At 42.4% G+C, this 19060-nt stretch overlaps 2 protein-coding genes across 2 annotated transcripts; both read right to left on the bottom strand.

Annotated features, from left to right (window-relative positions):
• Window positions 1-256: 256 nt before the first annotated feature.
• On the bottom strand, window positions 257-4743 carry LOC115208034 (beta-crystallin B3). The gene is made up of 5 exons (XM_029775747.1): window positions 4442-4743; window positions 3588-3706; window positions 1478-1610; window positions 844-986; window positions 257-687 (listed from the first exon to the last, which is right to left on the bottom strand). The coding sequence occupies exons 1-5, from the start codon at window positions 4514-4516 to the stop codon at window positions 444-446; spliced, it is 714 nt and encodes a 237-aa protein (XP_029631607.1). The 5' UTR covers window positions 4517-4743; the 3' UTR covers window positions 257-443.
• A 4651-nt stretch (window positions 4744-9394) lies between these two features.
• Window positions 9395-17299, bottom strand: LOC115208033 (uncharacterized protein KIAA1671). The gene is made up of 7 exons (XM_029775746.1): window positions 15847-17299; window positions 12788-12903; window positions 11816-11915; window positions 11551-11707; window positions 10923-11056; window positions 10448-10614; window positions 9395-10197 (listed from the first exon to the last, which is right to left on the bottom strand). The coding sequence occupies exons 1-7, from the start codon at window positions 16159-16161 to the stop codon at window positions 10122-10124; spliced, it is 1065 nt and encodes a 354-aa protein (XP_029631606.1). The 5' UTR covers window positions 16162-17299; the 3' UTR covers window positions 9395-10121.
• Between the last annotated feature and the right edge of the window lie 1761 nt (window positions 17300-19060).

Here is a 19060-nt window from a genome sequence, read left to right as displayed (position 1 = left end):
ACGTCTCCTAGACACTCAACTCAACTTCCCATGCAAGTTGATGTCTTCTGGTTTCATGTCGCCATCTACTGGTCAGTGTTTTACCCTACAACCATTCTAAAGAAGGAGATGTAAACCAGCACCATTAACCAAATATTATTTCTGCTATTGTATGATGTTGGCACACTAAATAATATTATTCTAACAACCTCAGAGAAGTTTTCATAGCAACTCCGTAAGAGGGCCTGACTAAAACATCCAGTTGGGTCAAACCAAATCGGGTTCAAAGCCTTTATTATTTCCACCCCAGACACATAGGTAAGTCAGTGATGGTCACTTCATTTCCGAGTTCGTCGTTTCTTGCTGGCCCTCTGTGATGAGGAGGTGATGCTCGGTGGAGCCCTGGATGGATGGGAGGCCCGGATTTGGCTTCTTAGGGGGCCTGTGGCCACAGCCACTCTCTTTCAGCTGGTGCCAGCGGCGGCAGGGGGGGCAGGTGGTGGGGGTGTGGGGGCGGGGGCAGGGGCGGGGGCAGGAGTGGGGGTGGGGGCAATGAAGCAGCCTCTCTTGTGCCACTGCATGTCACGCACGCGTCGGACGGACTGGATCTGAGGTGTCGATGCTCCCCAGTCATTCCAGTGCTTGTAGTCTCCATGCTCAAAGATGTACTGGCGGCCCCTGTAGCCTGGGAACATGTAACCCACCCACCTAGGGAGGACAAGGGGACATGCAGCTATAATGACATTTATGGAACAGAATCGGTTGAACTTCAGAGCCATATTTGCATGAAAGATAACCTTGCAGTAACCTAGCTGTAGACAGATACTGTATGCCTGATCTCAATGATGTGTAAAGGTGTCTTACGCTCCATTCGTAGCCTTGATGCTGGCCACGCGGTCCTGAAAGCCATGGACCCACAGGCTGGGGACGTCGTCGTCCATAATCTCCATCTTCCTCCCGGCGAAGCCTGGGTTCTCGAACAGGTGGAGTTTGTGATCCGCACTGTCCTGGGCAGGAACAGGAATGGGTGGTGGTTACACTATGTTTTCATGTCTGCTGTTTACTTGGTGTTTACTTTTAAGGAAGGTAGCTACTACTCCAGGGCTGGTAACCCTACTTAGAAAAAGTGCAGTTTAAAATAACTAAATAATGATCAAATAAATACTTTTGGTGGCTTGGGAGCACAAATCATTTGGTACAAATAGGTTTCTTATGTGGAATTCTGTTAACTTAGGAAACAAAATGGATTTGCCCTTTAGCTCGACAGGTTAGTCTTATCTCATTGACATTGACTGTGGTTTGCTATGGTCAGTAGGCTACATCCTTATATACTGTACATAGATTATGTGTAAATAATTTTGGCTACATTCTGTCTGTGTATTCTGTTTATTGTAAGGGGTTGTCAGCACCATTGCACCATGTCAGATTCCTGGTACATGTAAATATACCCAGTTCAAGGTGATGATGATTCTAATTATAGTTACAGGGATATACTGACCACTTTGAGTGGCCTGAGGGACAGCAGGTAGTTATTAGTCTGGCTGTTGGTCCAGGTGCTCCAACGAGGATACTCGCCCTTCTCCAGCACAAACTGCTCCCCGCCGAATGCCTGGCGCTCAAATGCCACCCAGCTGAGAACACAAAGGTAATTACGCTTTACCAATTTCTTGTACATAAACAGTAGTTGTGAGATAGTAGGAGAGACCGGGGTTGGTTGTCACACTGTTTACTATTTTGTGTTTTTCTCAGCAGCAGTATGTCTTACAAGACTCTTTTCAATATTAGGAGAAAGACCAAGGTCTTGGGTTGAAACTGGGACCTTTTTTAAAATCATTATCTTATTTCAACATGGAGTTATAAGGCATCAAACACACTCTGTTCACTTGTGACAACCAGCACCATCGCGGGGTTGGTTGTCACAGTATGTGGTTGGTTGTCACAATGTTCGCTAGTAACTTATTCCTTTTGTAACAGGGAATGAAGCAATAAAGCCAACAGTCTTAGAAGTAGCGAAGCCTTTCTTTGATAGAATGATATTCCTAACAAAATTCAGCATTTTATGCCTTGAGAATAATATCCCACTGGGCAGACCACGTCATTTCAACTTGGAGAATTGATATTTGGTTGATACGTTGATCAATGTGACTACAACTTCTTTTCACCCACTCAAAAAGACAGTTGAAAGTTTGTTGAATTCCCAATGTGTTACCACTATGCTTTTAACCATCTGAAAGCACATCCAAATTCTCACAATAGCACATTGGTAACAGACAGTGACAAATCTCAAAGATAAACAGGGCCTGGATGGAAAACCACAGGGTAGTTGTAGATAGATCAACTCTCCAGTAGGAGGTGCTGCCCAGCCTATTGCTTTTTGATTTCAGTGGATATTACATTGAAGAGCTGACGTTGTTCCAAAGGTACAAATTCAACATATTTTATGCAATGTTTGTCAATGTTGAAATTGGTTACCATGATGACATAATCCTGTGGTTATAATTTTAACCTCAAAACATGACTTTTTTCAAATCCAATGTATTTTCCACGCAGATTCCACATCACAATACCGTGACAAATTACACTGAAACAATGTTGATTTAACCAGTTTGTGCCCAGTGGGATATGACATTTTGAGTACATTTGTATGTGTCTGCGTGTTTGCACATGCATGTGTGTGTCTGTGTAGGTGTGTGACAGAAAACATGTGTGTGTGTGAGAGAGAGGCAACAAAGAGAGCTCTTTATAGCACAAAAGAGCTTGGGATGTATTGTATACTGGCAGTGGCAACGTTGATAGTGACAACCAACCCCAAGTTCCATGTGACAACCATCCCCAACCACCCCCCAATGCTAATGAATATGTTAGTTACCACATGGCTTGGCCTAGGAACTCAGAAATTGGTTTGAAATATAGCATTCCCTTTCCTCTTTTCAACAAACATAATTGTTCATGGATACTTCCATAATAAACATTTACAAAGAACATACTAATATATATTTTTACTTTCACCTATGAAAAACACAAATTCTTCTAACCTCAATGTTTTATCATGCTGACATGAATTGACCAGGTGGATGAGTTCTTTCAAATAGTTCACAGATTTTAACCTTAAAATGATTACACAGCACCATTTAGGTTGTGAGTAACTAGCACTGTGAAAACCAACCCATGAGACAACCAACCTTGGTCTCCACTGCATGAAAGGTAATTGATAAGAACTGTGATCAAAATGTATACACAGTTGAATAAGAATGGAATTTCATTGTCTAGAGACTGAAGTTGGATTCATAAATGTTTTAACGTTTTAATAACGGCAGTGTTCATGAGTATTGGAGAGACAGGTAAACAGGAAGTGGGCAAGAATGAGGTTTCCTGTGGCTCAGTTGGTAGAGCATGGTGTTTGCAGCGCCAGCATGGTGTGTGCAACGCCAGGGTTGTGGGTTTGATTCTCACGGGGGGCCAGTACAAAAAAAATGCATGAAATGAAATGTATGCATTCACTACTGTAAGTCGCTCTGGATAAGAGCGTCTGCTAAATGACAAAAATAAAAAAATAAAAAAATGAGGCATGATTGAAAATGTAGAAAATCAATATTGGTGACACTTACGGTCCTGATTCCACGATGATAGATCCCACCTTCTCACATCCCTTTTCGATCACATTCTTACACTCTGCAGACAGCTCCACTTTCTTCCCACAGAAATTCTCAAACTCAAACACCACCACCTACAAGATGAGCCAGAACGAGGCATGGGTCAGTGGTAAGTAAGTACATTAGTATAAAATAGGCTTAACAACAGCGTTAACATTAGCAGAAACTGCATGAAGATTGCACAGTTGTAATTTAACAATGTGTTGTACTAAACTGCCGTGTTATTGTGCGTTATTTTGCTTATGTCATTGTAAATACATACTGGTAGTATCAGTGACATTTCATAAAAAGTCAGACCAAGTGAATCTTAGGCTAAGATAAAATAAGATTAAAATAAGGTCCAACGGATGTCGGGCACCTTGTAGCTCTAGGGTTAATTTTTCCCTACAAAAAGAAAGAAGGTGCTCCCTAGAACCATAAAGAATTTTTCAATTGTCCCCATAGGAGAACCCTCTGAATATAACTATTTTTGACTCCCTGTGGAACCCTTTTACTAATACAATGTTCTACGTGGAACCCTTTCATCACTAAAAAGAAGGTGCTCCTAGAACCCTAAAGGGTTTTTCAATTGTCCCCATAGAAGAACCCTCTGAATGTACCTATTTTTGGTTCCATGAGGATGCCCTTTTACTAATACAAGGTTCTACGTGGAACCCTTTCATCACTAAAAGATTCTAAGAATACGCTTTTTCACCACCAAAGGATTGTAGGTACAGAACTAAGATCAGCTTTCCCTCCCCAGTCCTAGTGGGGAAAATGCAAAATTGACCCAAGATCAGCGTCTAGAGGCAACTTCACCCTACACCCACCTTGTAGGTGGCTCCTGCTCCTCCTTGGCTCTTTCCAGCTGCTAGCTGCTCCGGTGCACCCTGCTGCTCCGACATTTTCCCTCTGCATTCCAGAGAAAAGTTGACAAACCTCCAAAAATGTTTCAGAGGTGCTGACTAACGGAATAGTAACTTCATGGTGGAGAAGAAGAAGGCACTGTTTGTCCGAAATGTTGGTTTTTACCCATTACATTATTGTTTGACCCTCTACATTCCAAAACATTCCCAAAACACAGTCAATCAGCACAATGGCAGCATAGCACCCTCCCTCCCTTCAGGTCTGGCCAATGACGATCCAGACTTGAGCTACACCCCTGAGAGCAGGGGTGCCCAAACCCTAATCTCAGTGGGCCAAAATGTAATCTCAGTAGTGAGCAAGGCCCCCCAAAAAATCGTACATATTCTGATTCCACAAATGGACATTTGCATTTGACACATTGATGCATATTCAATTCCAGGTAAAATAACAGTGCATACATGGTTATGGAGAGCGATAAATGGGGATCATTGAAAACAGCAAGCGTTGCAGCACAAGACAGACAGTCAGAGCACCAAGGAAAGAGAGGGATCTGTCTGTTTTTTACCTGGATGTCTTGTGCTTCGCTGCACCACGTACGAGCCACACTCTCTCCGTTTTTCCTTGTTCTTTCTTTTCCTTTTTCTCTTCCTCTTTCTGTCTCTGTATGGGGGTGTGTGAGTGCGGAAGCCTGGCGAGCAGGCATTAGGAGCCGGGGGGTATTTATGGTTTATAAATGGCACACAGCAGCAAAAAAACAGGGGCGGGTGATGCTGTTGATGCAGCAAGTCTGTCGCTCGCATTGTGTCCATCACATTGCCTCTCAATAGGGCTGCGTGCCCTCGGTTGGGGCATATTGGCACCCGCTGCCACCCAGGCCGACCACGCTCACGCTGCCAGCCTGCCAGTGGCCCGATGGTGGGCAGACACAGACAGCGAGCCAAGAGGATTGAGCGAGATCAACTCCACTCAGCACTACTGGCCACACCCAACTGCCCATCTGTCTGTCCAGCTTTCCATCCGTCCGCCTGTCCACTGCCCCGCCATCTCACCCGCATTTTCTGCTTTCTGTTGTTGCTTTCTATTTAATCTCCTTCACCTTCTCCTACCTTCACTCTTCCCTCGTGCATTTTATTACTTCATTTTCATCAGTCCTCTTTTACTTTCAGTCCTTTCTTCATCCTTTAAGTTTCTTTCCTCCTACCCTTTTTCTCTCCTTGCATCCCACTATTCACCTCTTTCTCTAATCTATGTGTGACACAGTTGACCTGATATGTGTGACACTGTCCTACGCACCAGGTGTCAGTAGTATATCAGTAGGATCCCAGTCAAACATCTGTCTTTGCCATGCAAACAACCTGAAAATCGTCTTACAAGCCTCCCTTGACGCACTGGACACTTTCGCAAGCGCACTGTCCAGGGGGAATCTGGAGAAGGCCTTCCCTACTATACAGTAGTCATACTGTCTATTGACACCTGGTGCATGGAACCAACATGCTCCTATCACACGCTTTCTGGTAGCACTTCGCTTGACACCCAGCGTCATGACACGTTATGACACGATCATAACCATGTCATAATATGGCATAACAGCTGACATAACTTGTCATAACCTGTTATAATAGGGCCATAACACTGTCATGACACATAGTTGTGACATATTGCATTATTTTATGGCTGGTTATGACACCTACATAAGAGTGTTAAAACCCACAAAACCTACCTCGGTAGTTATTTTATAAGGGTGTCAAAACCCACAAAACCTACCTCGGTAGTTATTTTATAAGGGTGTCAAAACCCACAAAACCTACCACACAAGGCAAAACATTTCATTAGTCTGCGTGCCAACAGTCTGTTTATGTTATACAGTACCAGTCAAAAGTTTGGACACACCTACTCATGCAAGGGTTTTTCTTTATTTTTTTTTACTATTTTCTACATTGTAGAATAATAGTGAAGACATCAAAACTATGAAATAACATATACGGAATCATGTAGCATTGCAAACTCTTGGCATTCTCTCAACCAGCTTCATGAGTTAGTCACCTGGAATGCATTTCAATTAACAAGTGTGCCTTGTTAAAAGTTAATTTGTGGAATTTCTTTCCTTCTTAATGTGTTTGAGCAAATCAGTTGTGTTGTGACAAGGTAGGGAGGGATACAGAAGATTGCCCTATTTGGTAAAAGGCCAAGTCCATATTATGTCAAGAACAGTTCAAAAAAGAAAAGAGAAATGACAGTCCATCATTACTTTAAAACATGATGGTCAGTCAGTACGGAAAATTTCAAGAACTTTGAACGTTTCTTCAACTGCTGTCGCAAAGACGCTATGAGTTATCAGTCTCAGAAATTTCTGGCAAAATAAATGCTTCACAGAGTTCAAACCTTTGACTGGTACTGTATATATAAAAAAAATGTATTGGCCATATGAAATTATCATTGTAATTGTGCACACATCGATGTCAGACATGCACCTACCCCAATGCTGATGACTGGGATGAATGCAGGAACAGATTTCAGGAGCAGGAGAAGACACCCTCTTTTTGACTGATGACTGATATAAGGGCATGTACGTGATAGGGCTATCTGGCTTATATGATTATGATGGTCATAATGCTTCTTCACAGTGTCATAAAGTGTATTTTCTTAGTCCAAGTAAAGTGACACAAGATGGTCACAGTTCTTCAAGACAGTGTCATAAAGTTTATTTTCTACAAGTTATTTAAAATATGATGAAAAAAACATGAATGTAAAGAATTCATTACAACAACAACAAAGGATTTAAGAAACAAACTTTCAAACGAAAGGAAACCTCTTGGCATGCAAAAAAGTTGTTTGAATAAATGTGTAAATATATATTTACACCTGTTGTGATATATATATATATATATAGTGACAAGTTATGACAAGTTATGTCAGCTGTTATGACATGGTTATGGCCATATGTGTTATGAAATTGGGTGTCAAGGGGTGTTACCCACTTTTCACACAGTCAATATAGACAAGTAGGTGTAGGTGTAGGTGTCAAAAACATTCTATGGTGCCATTCAAAATACGTTTCTTACTGTATATAGGCCTACAGTATTTGCATTTCTGAGTGTGTGCATTGTTTGTGTTTTCTATTAATCCAGTGAACGTTATGAAGCTAATATGAAAGTGAAAATGTTAGAGATTTGCACCCTTTCAAAAAACACTGATAGAAAACACTCCTTAATTGATCTGGCAGCAATGAACAATATCAGCTGATCAACACTCAGAAGAAACAAGATCTTATCTGTGGCTGACAGCAATACATACAGACATATCAGATCAGCATGTTTATTACTAATGCAATTACAATAGGACCTTGCCCAAATATACTTGAATCTGAATGTGTAAAATTAGTACTTATTACTTGATAGACATCATTTTGTCAATGTGAGTCTGCACCTATGGACGGGGAATGGCATTGTATACAATGATTTTCTAGTGCACCTGTCATTGTTACTGTAAACAGATCACTCTTAAAGTGCTTTATGGCACTTTTGCAGGATTTGGGCATCATGGCAGGCAGAGTATGCACATGTGTATTGGTTTGTTATTGGCTGAGATCAGATGAAAGACCTATTGTACACAGGGGTTGAAACATTGTCTCTAATCAAACCACAACAAGTATGCAGACAGAGCTATACCTCTCATTTTCTTGTTTGGACAGAGTAGAGATAATATCGATGTATCTACCAGATACTTTTATCGAGAGCAGCTCATCAGAGCAGCGAGTGAGTGCATAACATAACAGAGAAAAGAAACCGACAGGTTAGTTCAAAACAAGAGATCAATAAAGAAAGAAGGAAAGCTCCATTGGCTAGGTGCCAAAAGATGTACAATTCAAGTATGTATGTGAACATTGTGGCATTGTGGATATTTGTGTGCATGACCTTAACACGTATGGTAATTACGTCAAGCTCCCCCACAGAATCTGACATGCAAGTTTGGATGGATGGAAAGATACATTCTAGAACATATAGTGGCCTGGGATGAGAGGATCTTGTCCAAATGTTGCAAATATTCTGTGTGTGTGTGTGTGTGTGTGTGTGTGTGTGTTGCAAATAGTCTATATGCTTATAGTTCCTTTGACGAATAGAAAAGTCAAAGAGATGGTCACAACGCAGGGCAGGAAAGTATCCAATGCTTCTCCATTGTCTTGCATAGTTTGTCAATAAAACGTTTCTGGAAAGGCACATGATTGGAGGGAGTCCAGCTCACAGCTGTGTTTGTCACAGGGGTGTTTGTCAGCAACAACAGCAGCATCAGTTGGATGATCTCCAAGTCAATGCCCAGCTAGCACATAATGTTCTGAGAACCATATGTTTCTTAGAGCTTGGTGAAAGCGTGGTTGTCCTATGGTTATTTTGCATGCATCCTTCCCACAACTTTTTGGGAATGGTACAGGATAGTTGCTTGGCTTTGGAACATTTTCAGCATATTTAAGAAACTTCACAAGAAAACATTGTTTTCTTGGAATTTCATTACTTTAACAGAACGTTTCCTAAAAGTTCAAACATGGTTATATTTCATTACAAATTTGGTAACATTCTAAGAACGTTCACCAACTGGTTTGACATTGAGAATGTTCTCCAATAGTTCAGAGAACATTAAGAAACAACATTTTTCTGTGGTAATTTTGGTACTTCAGCAAAACGTTTCCTACAGGTTCTAGTTAAATTCATGTTCTCAAATTGTTCAGAGAACGTTAAGAACATTTTCCATAAAAAATACAAAAACTTTAGTAACATTCAGAGAACGTTCTAAAGAATGTTATTTAAAAACATAAATTCTGTTCTCAGCATTAACAAAACTCTCTCTATCCTCTATCTTGTTAAGTGTGTTGACTGCGCCCACTAATTGGCCATACCGGATCTTAATTAGTGCTTGTTTCCTTTGAAATGGGGTCTATTTGAATAGATTAAAATGATCAGCTTTGTATGAGTAAAAAACAAACATGGCATGCTAGCTCCATCCTGGTGGCACAGTTGACTAATTCCATGGATAAAAAACAGAAGATCATAGGTTAGACTCTGGCACAATAAAAAAAAAATGCATTTCCATGTGTCCTATATGTTTTTGGAGTTCAAACTAAGCTATCAGTGTTATTAAAAGTCATATTGAAACACTTTTCACACAACCTTCAAATAACCTGTAATTTACGTTCTCAGAACGTTAATAAAACCTCCCAGGAAAGCTTCTCAGAATCTCTCTACAACCTTAAAATGTAAGTTTCCAGAACAGACCGCGTTTTCACTTCCTTTCTCAGAACTTTTCGTTTTAGCGGGAAAGATACTTATGGCTTCGTTCCCAGAACCAATGGGAAACCAAAAACGTACGTTCCTACAAGTTCCAAGGAACCGAATGTGCTATCTGGGTGGTATCTCCGAGAGGTAAACAGGAATAAAAGCTCATTTACATGAAACAGATACAGGGCATATTTTAAAGTGATAGTTCACTCAAATCAAAGTGTGTCTGACGTTGTAAGATTGCAAACTTTTAACAAGCTATAGGCCTTCTTTGGAGTTAACTAACACTTTAAGGTGTGTATGGAAGGGGAATGTGATCAGATATGTATTTTGATTGTAATAGCTGGTGTAAAAATGAGGTCCATCCACTCAGCTAGTCCTCACTGTTGTATTGACTCAAGCGCTTCTTAGACTTGAGTTCTTGCAGCCATGAAGGAGACGAGTCCCCCCTGAGGGTCACACAAACATAAATCAAAAGGTTTGCCTTGTAGCCAGCTATTGTTGCACATTTTGTACTAACAGCTAACTAATTTACCCAGCTAACTATTTCAGTCATCTGCATTGCTAGTTGTTATCTCATTCATCACATTTTGTTGATTCATGTTGAATAACATTTTAAAACTACTAAAATAATTTACAATGCTGAAAATGTGGTTTTAAGCTAGTAAGATAAGAGCAGCATGTTGGGACTAAACTTACCCTCCATCTTTGTTCCCTACAGGGGGTTGCATCTGTGACGCCCCGGGGAGGAAGGAGGGACATCCGGGAGAGCGGGAGAGCTGAGAGGGGGACAGAGCAAGACTGTCTGTCTGACTGTCTGTATCTGCTCCTTTAACTCCTCCCCCTGTTCGCTTCTTTAACTGGGCCTGGAGAGGCAGTGAAGGTAAGAACGAGTCATGTTCTAGACGTTTTTGATAGTGCAGGGAACTTTTTATGGTTTAGGAACTTTGTCATGCAGTATGTCCAGCAGTGCAGGTTTGATTGCATCTAAGATTACGTCCCAAAGGGCACCCTATTCCCTATATAGTACAGTACTTTTGACCGGAACCCTATGGTCCTATGAACCCTAAATAGGATATAGGGTGCCATTTGGGACGCACGCTTATCCTCAGTCAATCCCCATTCAGGGTGTAACATAGAGCATCGGTGGATTGAGAGCATCTACATACTGTACCTTGAGGGCGGACGGGTCCATTCCAGAAAAGAGGGGTATTCTCTGGGGCTGGGAAGGTGGTGAACATACCTCCCTCCCTCTGGGCTGCTCCTCATCAGACTCACAATCTCCCCTTGTTAGAGAGTCCACCTTATCTGAAAAAGGGGTATAACAGATGTTTGGTCTTGTGTGAATTACTTTTAATGAGGGATGGTTGCAATGACCCTTAACCTCTACCTCCTAGCCACTTGTGTATCTGAAAGAATGAGATTGGTGTAAGAAATTGGTGCAAATTCCACCTAGCCTATTAGAGGGCAAGGTGTAGCTATCAACCTTTTGTCTAGAACTAATGCACATGATCTCTACAGGTTTAGCTGCATTGGGCTCCCGAGTGGCACAGCGGTCTAAGGCACTGTATCTCAGTGCTAGAGGCGTCACTACAGACACCCTGGTTCGAATCCAGGCTGTATCACAACCGGCCGGGATTGGGCGGCGCACAATTGGCCCAGCGTCATCCGGGTTTGGCCAGTGTAGGCCGTCATTGTAAATAAGAATTTGTTCTTAACTGACTTGCCTAGTTAAATAAAGGTTAAATACAAAATAGAAAAAAATGGGGGTAGGTAGTAGAGAAATGGAATTGTCTACTAACCTGAGGAGTCACAGAACCTCCAGTCGTGAATGCGGTTTTCCTCAAGCGTTGCTTTGGTAGAGTTCTGATGGGCAGCTCGAGGCGGGCGGGTCCTCCGACTCTTCCTCAGCTTTGCCCTTGCACGCTGAGCACTGGTGTCCAATAGAGGAGGACAAATCTGTGTACACAGTGTACACACGCAGGGACAAGCAAAGTCAAATACTGTAGCCTACAAATGCCTACATGCATAGTGAAAGTACCAGATAGGCCTTGACAAGAGACTTACATCAGGAAAGGCTAATGGCTCCTCTGTTTCTTCTAGTGGAGATGTACTGTTAGGCTCATCTGGTGTGACAGGGGAGATCTGTTCCACTGTCGTCTGCAGACTTAGGATGTGGGGAATAAAAAAACAGATCACAACAATTAAAATGTGGGCATAAACACGGAAAACCTTTGTCCACTTAATCTGGTACTGCTCCAATGTGGGTTCACATAATCCATGTGTCCCCTGCAATATGTTTTATCAACCAGCAGATGTCAGAAGAAGTATACTACCTTCACTTTCTCTTGGTAGAACAAATTAACTACATTCTGCATACCGACCTGGTAGGCTACCTACTTATAGAATCGCAATGCTCCTCAGTGGCCGACAGCTTGACTTTGAGCCGATCAGAGTGCACAAATCTCCATGTGGGGGACCCGACAGGAGTGACAACAAAAAGCTAAAAATATCTTACTCTATCTAGCAAATGACATACTAACGGTTTATTTAACATTAGCTAGCTAGGGGAAAAAATGGCTATGGGCTGACACTGGCAGTTTGGGATTATGGAGAGTGAATGAAATATTTTTTTGCCATCTTGCTTGCTAGTTATCTAGCTGTGGCCATCTGGCTAGTATCAACAAGGGTTTTCTACAACAATAGCAACATTAGTGCAGCTAGCTAGTTAGCTAACATTGGATACTTAAAAAGCAAAATACACAGGGACTAGCATTGCCAAACTAAGCTTAAGAATGCAACACTACTGCCACCTTCTGGTTTGGAGTATTTTAACAAGGCTGATGGCTTCAAAGTCTTTGCGGTGTGAACACAAAAGAGATTGACCGCCGACACTCTGTTCAGAGGTGCTGAGTGCTCTCGGCAAGCAAACATTTGACAATCTTACTGGTGTGTGGGATCCTTAAGAATATTGACATGCACCCGCAGTGTAGTTATCAGTAGTATAGGGCTATTGTACAGTGGTTCTCTTGTACCCACCTGTCATCCTCAGACAGTCTAGTGTCACATCCCCCATACTGCTTGTCTGGCTCTCCACCAATCAGAGCCTCTGTGTCATGTCCCTCCTCCGTCCTCACACAGCACTTTAACTGCTCCTGATGAAAGAGAGTTATCAAAAGTTTAGGTAAGTTTCATGAAGAGGGACACTATGCAGGGAGCAAAACAGATACCGATTCTCAGCTCAGCCTAGAGGGCCTATATAATGTTAATGTAAGGAGCATTCCCCTAAACGTGTGGGGCGACTAGGAGAACGGTGTTGAAGAGAGCACGTGAATCCAAGAGCGTTCATCACAACACAGAAAGAAAGAGGTCAAACAACCAGCCAAGCATTCATATTTTAATGAGCTGGTCACAGAGGGTACACTGTCCTCAAAAAACACCACCCACACACACACACACACACACACACACACACACACACACACACACACACACACACACACACACACTAACAGGCACACTGACAGTCACACACATTCTTTGACCTCACCTCACTCTAGTGTTTGTCAAGGTGCACGTGCCAATCTACTGTGGTTTTTATGTTACCCAGCAACAAAACCATCCAGTTGAGACTGGTGTGAGGAGCTATAGGAGGACGGGCTCATTGTAATGGCTGGAATGGAATCAATGGAACGGAGTCCAACAGGGGTTTCCATATGTTTGATCTGTTTGATACCGTTCCATTAATTCCATTCCATTTATTTCATTCCATTCCCGTCCTCCTATAGCTCCTCCCACCAGCCTCCACTGAAACCAACCCGGTGTAAATACAGTGGGAGAGGAACAGCTTTTGATTTGGTAAACATCTTTCTTCATAACTCCTTTACTGCCTTAATTGCTGATTGATTGAGTGAGTCGGGCTACACACACACAGAGAGAGAGAGAGGGAGCTATTTTCTCTGTCTGACTTCATTTGCACAATGCGTCTGGCCTGGCTGGCCTTGTCACTGTGGAGATGAATAAACCTCTATCAGGAGATTTGCCTACAGTACAGCAGGCTATGTCCTCATAGAGTAAGCACAGTGACAGACAGGAGGACTGGGTCTACTTCGGCCCTGTCTCAAATGACACCCTATTCCCTATGTAGTGCACTGCTTTTGACTTTGTCTTCACAACCCTGTCTGGTATGTACAGTAGCTGAGTTAAATTGCCAGGGTTGCACCGACAGCTGTATAGCAGTCCAGAAGGCAGCTAGCCTAGCAGGTTCACAAATCTCCACCTGTGTACATAGAAGGCTTACAGTGTATAAGGTGGGCAGTAATATGTAACCAAATTAGGAACATAGGACAACTTCGTACAATATGCTATAGTGAGTAGACCTAGCAACGTGTTATGAAATTGGATTTTTTTTTAAAGCCACATTAAGGGCAAGTCATCCACGTGTACAGCGATAATATCATAACTAGTGTATATCGATTGCAGTAAGTCTTTCAAAAATAAGGAGTCATTCTCCTTCAAAACAAGGAGTCATTCTATAATAAAAAATATAATACATTTAGCAGACGCTCCTATTCAAAGCGACTTAAAGTAGTATATGCAGATGTTATCGTATGGGTGGCACCACTGGGAATAATGTTCACATCTTGGGGAGAGATGTTATGACACAGCCAAACTACTTTTGCGGGGATCAAAACAGCACGAGTATAATAGGTGGGGGTGGGGCGAGGGTTACAAGTCAAGACAGAGCAGAATTCCTGGTAGTGCTCTGCAGTCACACCTCATTTGAACACCTTTGCAGTATAGTATTGGGGGGCTTATAGCCATCCAGACTGAAATACAACCTAATGTTAGCTAGCATGTCCTTTAAAACATGCAGCGATAAATTACACTGGCACAGACACACCTCGCTAAGGGGTGTGGCTTAAAGCAGTGCTGGGGAATAGAGAACTATATGTAGGTCAACTATACTGGATAAAAATATTAATGCAGCATGTAAAGTGTTTCATGAGCTGAAATAAAAGATCTCAGAAATGTTCCAAAACAATAAGCACAAAAAGCTTATTTCTCTACATTTGTTTATATCCCCGTTAGTGAGCATTTCTCCTATTCCCAGATCGTCTGAGACCAGCCACTTTAATTCAGTAAAATCGTTGAAATTGTTACGTTTCTGATTTTGTTCAGTATAGTAATTTCACTACATTTTGCTGTAGCTTGGTGATAGTTAAACTAAATTAAAATCTAGGTGGTGTTTTCAGTAGTTAATTACTTTGTTGCCATGTAGCAGTGTAGCTAACTACTGGAAATACACACTACCTTTTTTCCACAAAGAAAAGAAAATATGGGTGAAGTAGGCAAGCATTTACTTTCTTTTTTGGCATCAGACCGGCCTTATTCTCACTTGAAACAGTTCTTGTGTTTAATAGGCTAAATTACACATTCTGTTAACATTTGAGTCCAGAGCAAACTGTTCTTGCAGTTTGTAGTCTATGACATTTCAGATTTAGATGTGATAATCACAAAGTAGTTTGGATGCAGTGAACTACTTTTTCAAAGTAACTTTAGTTAAGTAAACTATATTTTTCTTAAGGGTAGGTTTAGTGTAGCTTAACTTTTTCCAGTGTGAAGCAATTAGTAGCTTGGTAGACTATATTTTCAGAGAAGCTTCCCTATCACTGGCTAAAAGTGAGGTTAGCATGAGCAGACACATTATGAGTAAATTCATAGCAGGGAACAAACACACACGGCAGTGTTTCCATGGGCCTTATCTCTATCCCTCAGGCCTTGTGTCCCCACGTTCACACTACTGACAGAGGGAAATGCTAACCGTGTGCATACTGATAAACAGCACACAAACACACTGGCATATGCCATAGGCCTACACAAGCCTCTGAGGGGTTGAGAAGAAGGATTGGAATAAGCAACAATAGGTAGAAAGGTGTTGGGGGGATAGAGGTGGAGAAAGAAGCGTAATTAGTGGCCCTACGGACTATGGAGGGAAAGAAGCTGTTCGGCTAAGTATCACTTTTATGTCCATGTTCATTCTAAAAAGGTTTTGGTCAAAGTGCAGATAATGACATTGTTCAGACAGGTTCTCTTACAGCGCTGGTGTCTGCAGCCCGTCTACGCAGCGTCATCCGCTGGCGACTCCGGACAGAGATCAACCTCAGGGATTGCCGGCTCCGGGAGGCAAAGCTACGCAGAGGCGACACAGCCCTGTCGAACCTCCTGCCCCCTCCCCCACCTTCTCCCTCATCCTCCTCTTCCTTCTCCTCTTCTTCTTCTTTTACCACCACCACCTCCTCCTCATCTCCCCAGACTAAGTTCAGTGCCCCCTGTAGGGAACGACGCACGCTGCCCACCCAGCCAGAGACATGGACCTGGGCGGAGGACAGTTTACCACCCAGGTACTGCATGGCTGTTGGCTACCACCGTGAATATGCTGACAGGTCACCGTGCTGACGGGGTCACCATGGAAACCAGTGAAACGTGGTAACCAAGCGTCAATAATTTAAACAAATGTGGATTAAGTTTTGAGGTGTTGATGTCGAGATAACCCTCTCCCCTGGCAGTGTTTTACTTCCTGGTGACAAAGTTCAAAGATGGCGGTGGTAGAAATTGTCCTCCTCACGGAAAGTCCACAGGAACCAGTACAGGTTGAGTTCATCAAAGTCTGACTTAGGTCCAAAGTGTGCTGCTAGGGCAGGATCCATCTTATCTCTCCATGTCCTCCTGTATAAGCCCCACTCCCGCTTCCTGAAACAACTCTTCTTCTTTAGCCCTGTCAATCATTTGAACTGGCCAACCGTGTGCTCAGAATACAACAGAACCCTCCAATGACACCACAGGGCTCACTACAATGGATCTGAGCACACACAGTGACAACTAGACTGACAAACACTAAGAAACAGCCTGAAAGTGAAAACGTACTAAGTTATAAATCTATGACTCCTGTTGCAGCTGTATGTATTGTTCTTGTTCAATGCCCAGCCAGCCTTAAAAATGGACTACGTAGAACTACTTTAGCTCTCACTTATGTTCTTTGTCTATTAAGTCTCTTTCTCTCTCTCTTGCTCTGGCACATTCCCTCGTTCACACACACACACACACCAAACCTGTCCGTCTCTCCTGCAGTTAAAACCCCCTGAACTCCCAGGTTCTCTTTGACCCTTCCTCAAACTTCTTTTTGGAAAATGGGATCAAATGGGAAAATCAGATGGGAATCTTGACCGCTTCGGGTATCCATCCATGCACAGCCAGGTGAGATGAGCTTCGTTCTCTGCTTTGATCTCCACAGAGCTGAGTGAATGTTCCCAACGTTCCCAGAGAACAACAAACAAAGCTGGGCTCTGTGTTAAGAAGTAAGGTGGAAAATCCCACAGGAAGGTGAGGCTGGGCCAAGGTGCTGCTCTGCTCTCGCCTCCCTCTCGCCCTCTCTCTGTGCTGTAGGTAAGGGCAGGTGCCGGAATGAAAAGCCTACCTTTTTCAGGCTAGGAGAGGGAGAGAGAGAGAGAGAGGGGGAGAGAGAGAGAGAGAGAGAGAGAGAGAGAGAGTGAGAGAGAGAGTTATGTGGAGAGAGTATGTGAGGTAGAAGTAGGGAGAGAGACAACAGAGAGAGAGAAACAGGGAGAGAGAAAGAGAGTTATGTGGAGAGAGTATGTGAGGTAGAAGGAGGGAGAGAGAGAGAGGAAAAGGAAACAGTGTTTGTGTGAGAAAGAGAAAGGGGGAAGAGGAAAAGGAGAGAAGGGGGAACTTTGTCAGTCCATGAGCCCTCCCTCTCTTGCTGTGTGTGTGTGTGTGTGTGTGTGTGTGTGTGTGTGTGTGTGTGTGTGTGTGTGTGTGTGTGTGTGTGTGTGTGTGTGTGTGTGTGTGTGTGTGTGTGTGTGTGTGTGTGTGTGTGTGTGTGTGTGTGTGTGTGTGAGAGAGAGGGAGAGATAGAGAGAGCAAGAGTGAAGGCGGCACTCTCAGCAAGGGGTGGGGTGACAAGGGACGGAGGGAGAGAGACAGGGAGCAAGAGCTAGCTTGAAGTACCATGTATGGTATTTATGAATTGCTGTCTTGAGAGAAGTGGGGTTGTTGAACAGTGTTGATAGATGGGAGGGCGGGGGGAGGATTCTAATCTATTATTAAATTATGCTGGCATGCCTTCCACTACTACATACTGCCCATCTATCTGTCAGTCAGTCCGACACTCAATCCATCAATCAGTCAGTGAATCAGTCAGTCTGAATGGACCTCTCATGGTTGGCTGCTCAGCCTGGGGTTTAGATAGCAAACACTCAAGACCCTTTGACACTATGCTCTCTCAGCCCACATGAAAAACTACTACAGTTTACTATAGAATACTACAATACTTACTCTAGAATTCTATAGTGAACTGTATTATACTGTAGAATACTATACTACACACTGTAGTATCCCTCGATCATGTGTAGTACACATAGAATACTGTGTTGTAGTATACATAGAATACTATAGGTAATACTACAGTATTATCTGCAAAAAAGCAGTATTTTCCGCAAAAACACTACAGTCCACAGTAACACTACACTTTTTTAACTATAGTAAATACTACAGTATTTAATTTGCATATACCCTGCTCATTCCCCTCCCCTATATCACAATTTGTCCCACCCATAAGTGAGAAACCTACATGCCAAGTATAGACCATATATTGTATCCATGGAAAGTAATATCTGCAAAACACTACAGTAAATACTATAGTATAGTACAGTCCACAAAAACACTACGGTAAATACTACAGTATACCACAATCTGCAAAAACACTACGTTAATTATTATAGTGTATATACTACAGTTCCATTACTACAGTATTTATAATATAGTTAACTGTAAACAGAACAGTAAAGTCCGCAAAACACTACAGTGAATACTATAGTACTGTATGCATGCTATAGTATTTTTTTACTGGTCTATAGTATTTTTTCTAGCTCTAGCTTACTCTACTCTACTTTAGCTCTAGTTTATCTCTAACTCTAGCTTACTCTACTTTAGCCCTAGCTCTGGTCTAGCTCTAGCTTACTCTTCTGTAGCTCTAGCTCTAGCTTACTCTACTCTACTTTAGCTCTAGCTTACTCTACATTACTCTAGCTCTAACTTACTCAACTTTAGCTCTAGCTCTAGTCTAGCTCTAGATCTAACTTACTCTACTGTACTTTAGCTCTGGCTCTAGTCTATGTCTAGCTTACTCTACTCTACTCTAGCTCTTGTCTAACTCTAGCTTACTCTAGCTCTAGTGTAGCTCTAGCTTACTCTACTTTAGCTCACTCTAGTCTACTCTAGCTCTAGCTTACA

The sequence above is a fragment of the Salmo trutta genome, chromosome 14 (genome assembly GCF_901001165.1).
Source record: "Salmo trutta chromosome 14, fSalTru1.1, whole genome shotgun sequence".
NCBI lineage: Eukaryota > Metazoa > Chordata > Actinopteri > Salmoniformes > Salmonidae > Salmo > Salmo trutta.
Note: the sequence above shows the minus strand (reverse complement) of the source record. Positions and strands in the feature narration are given on the sequence as shown.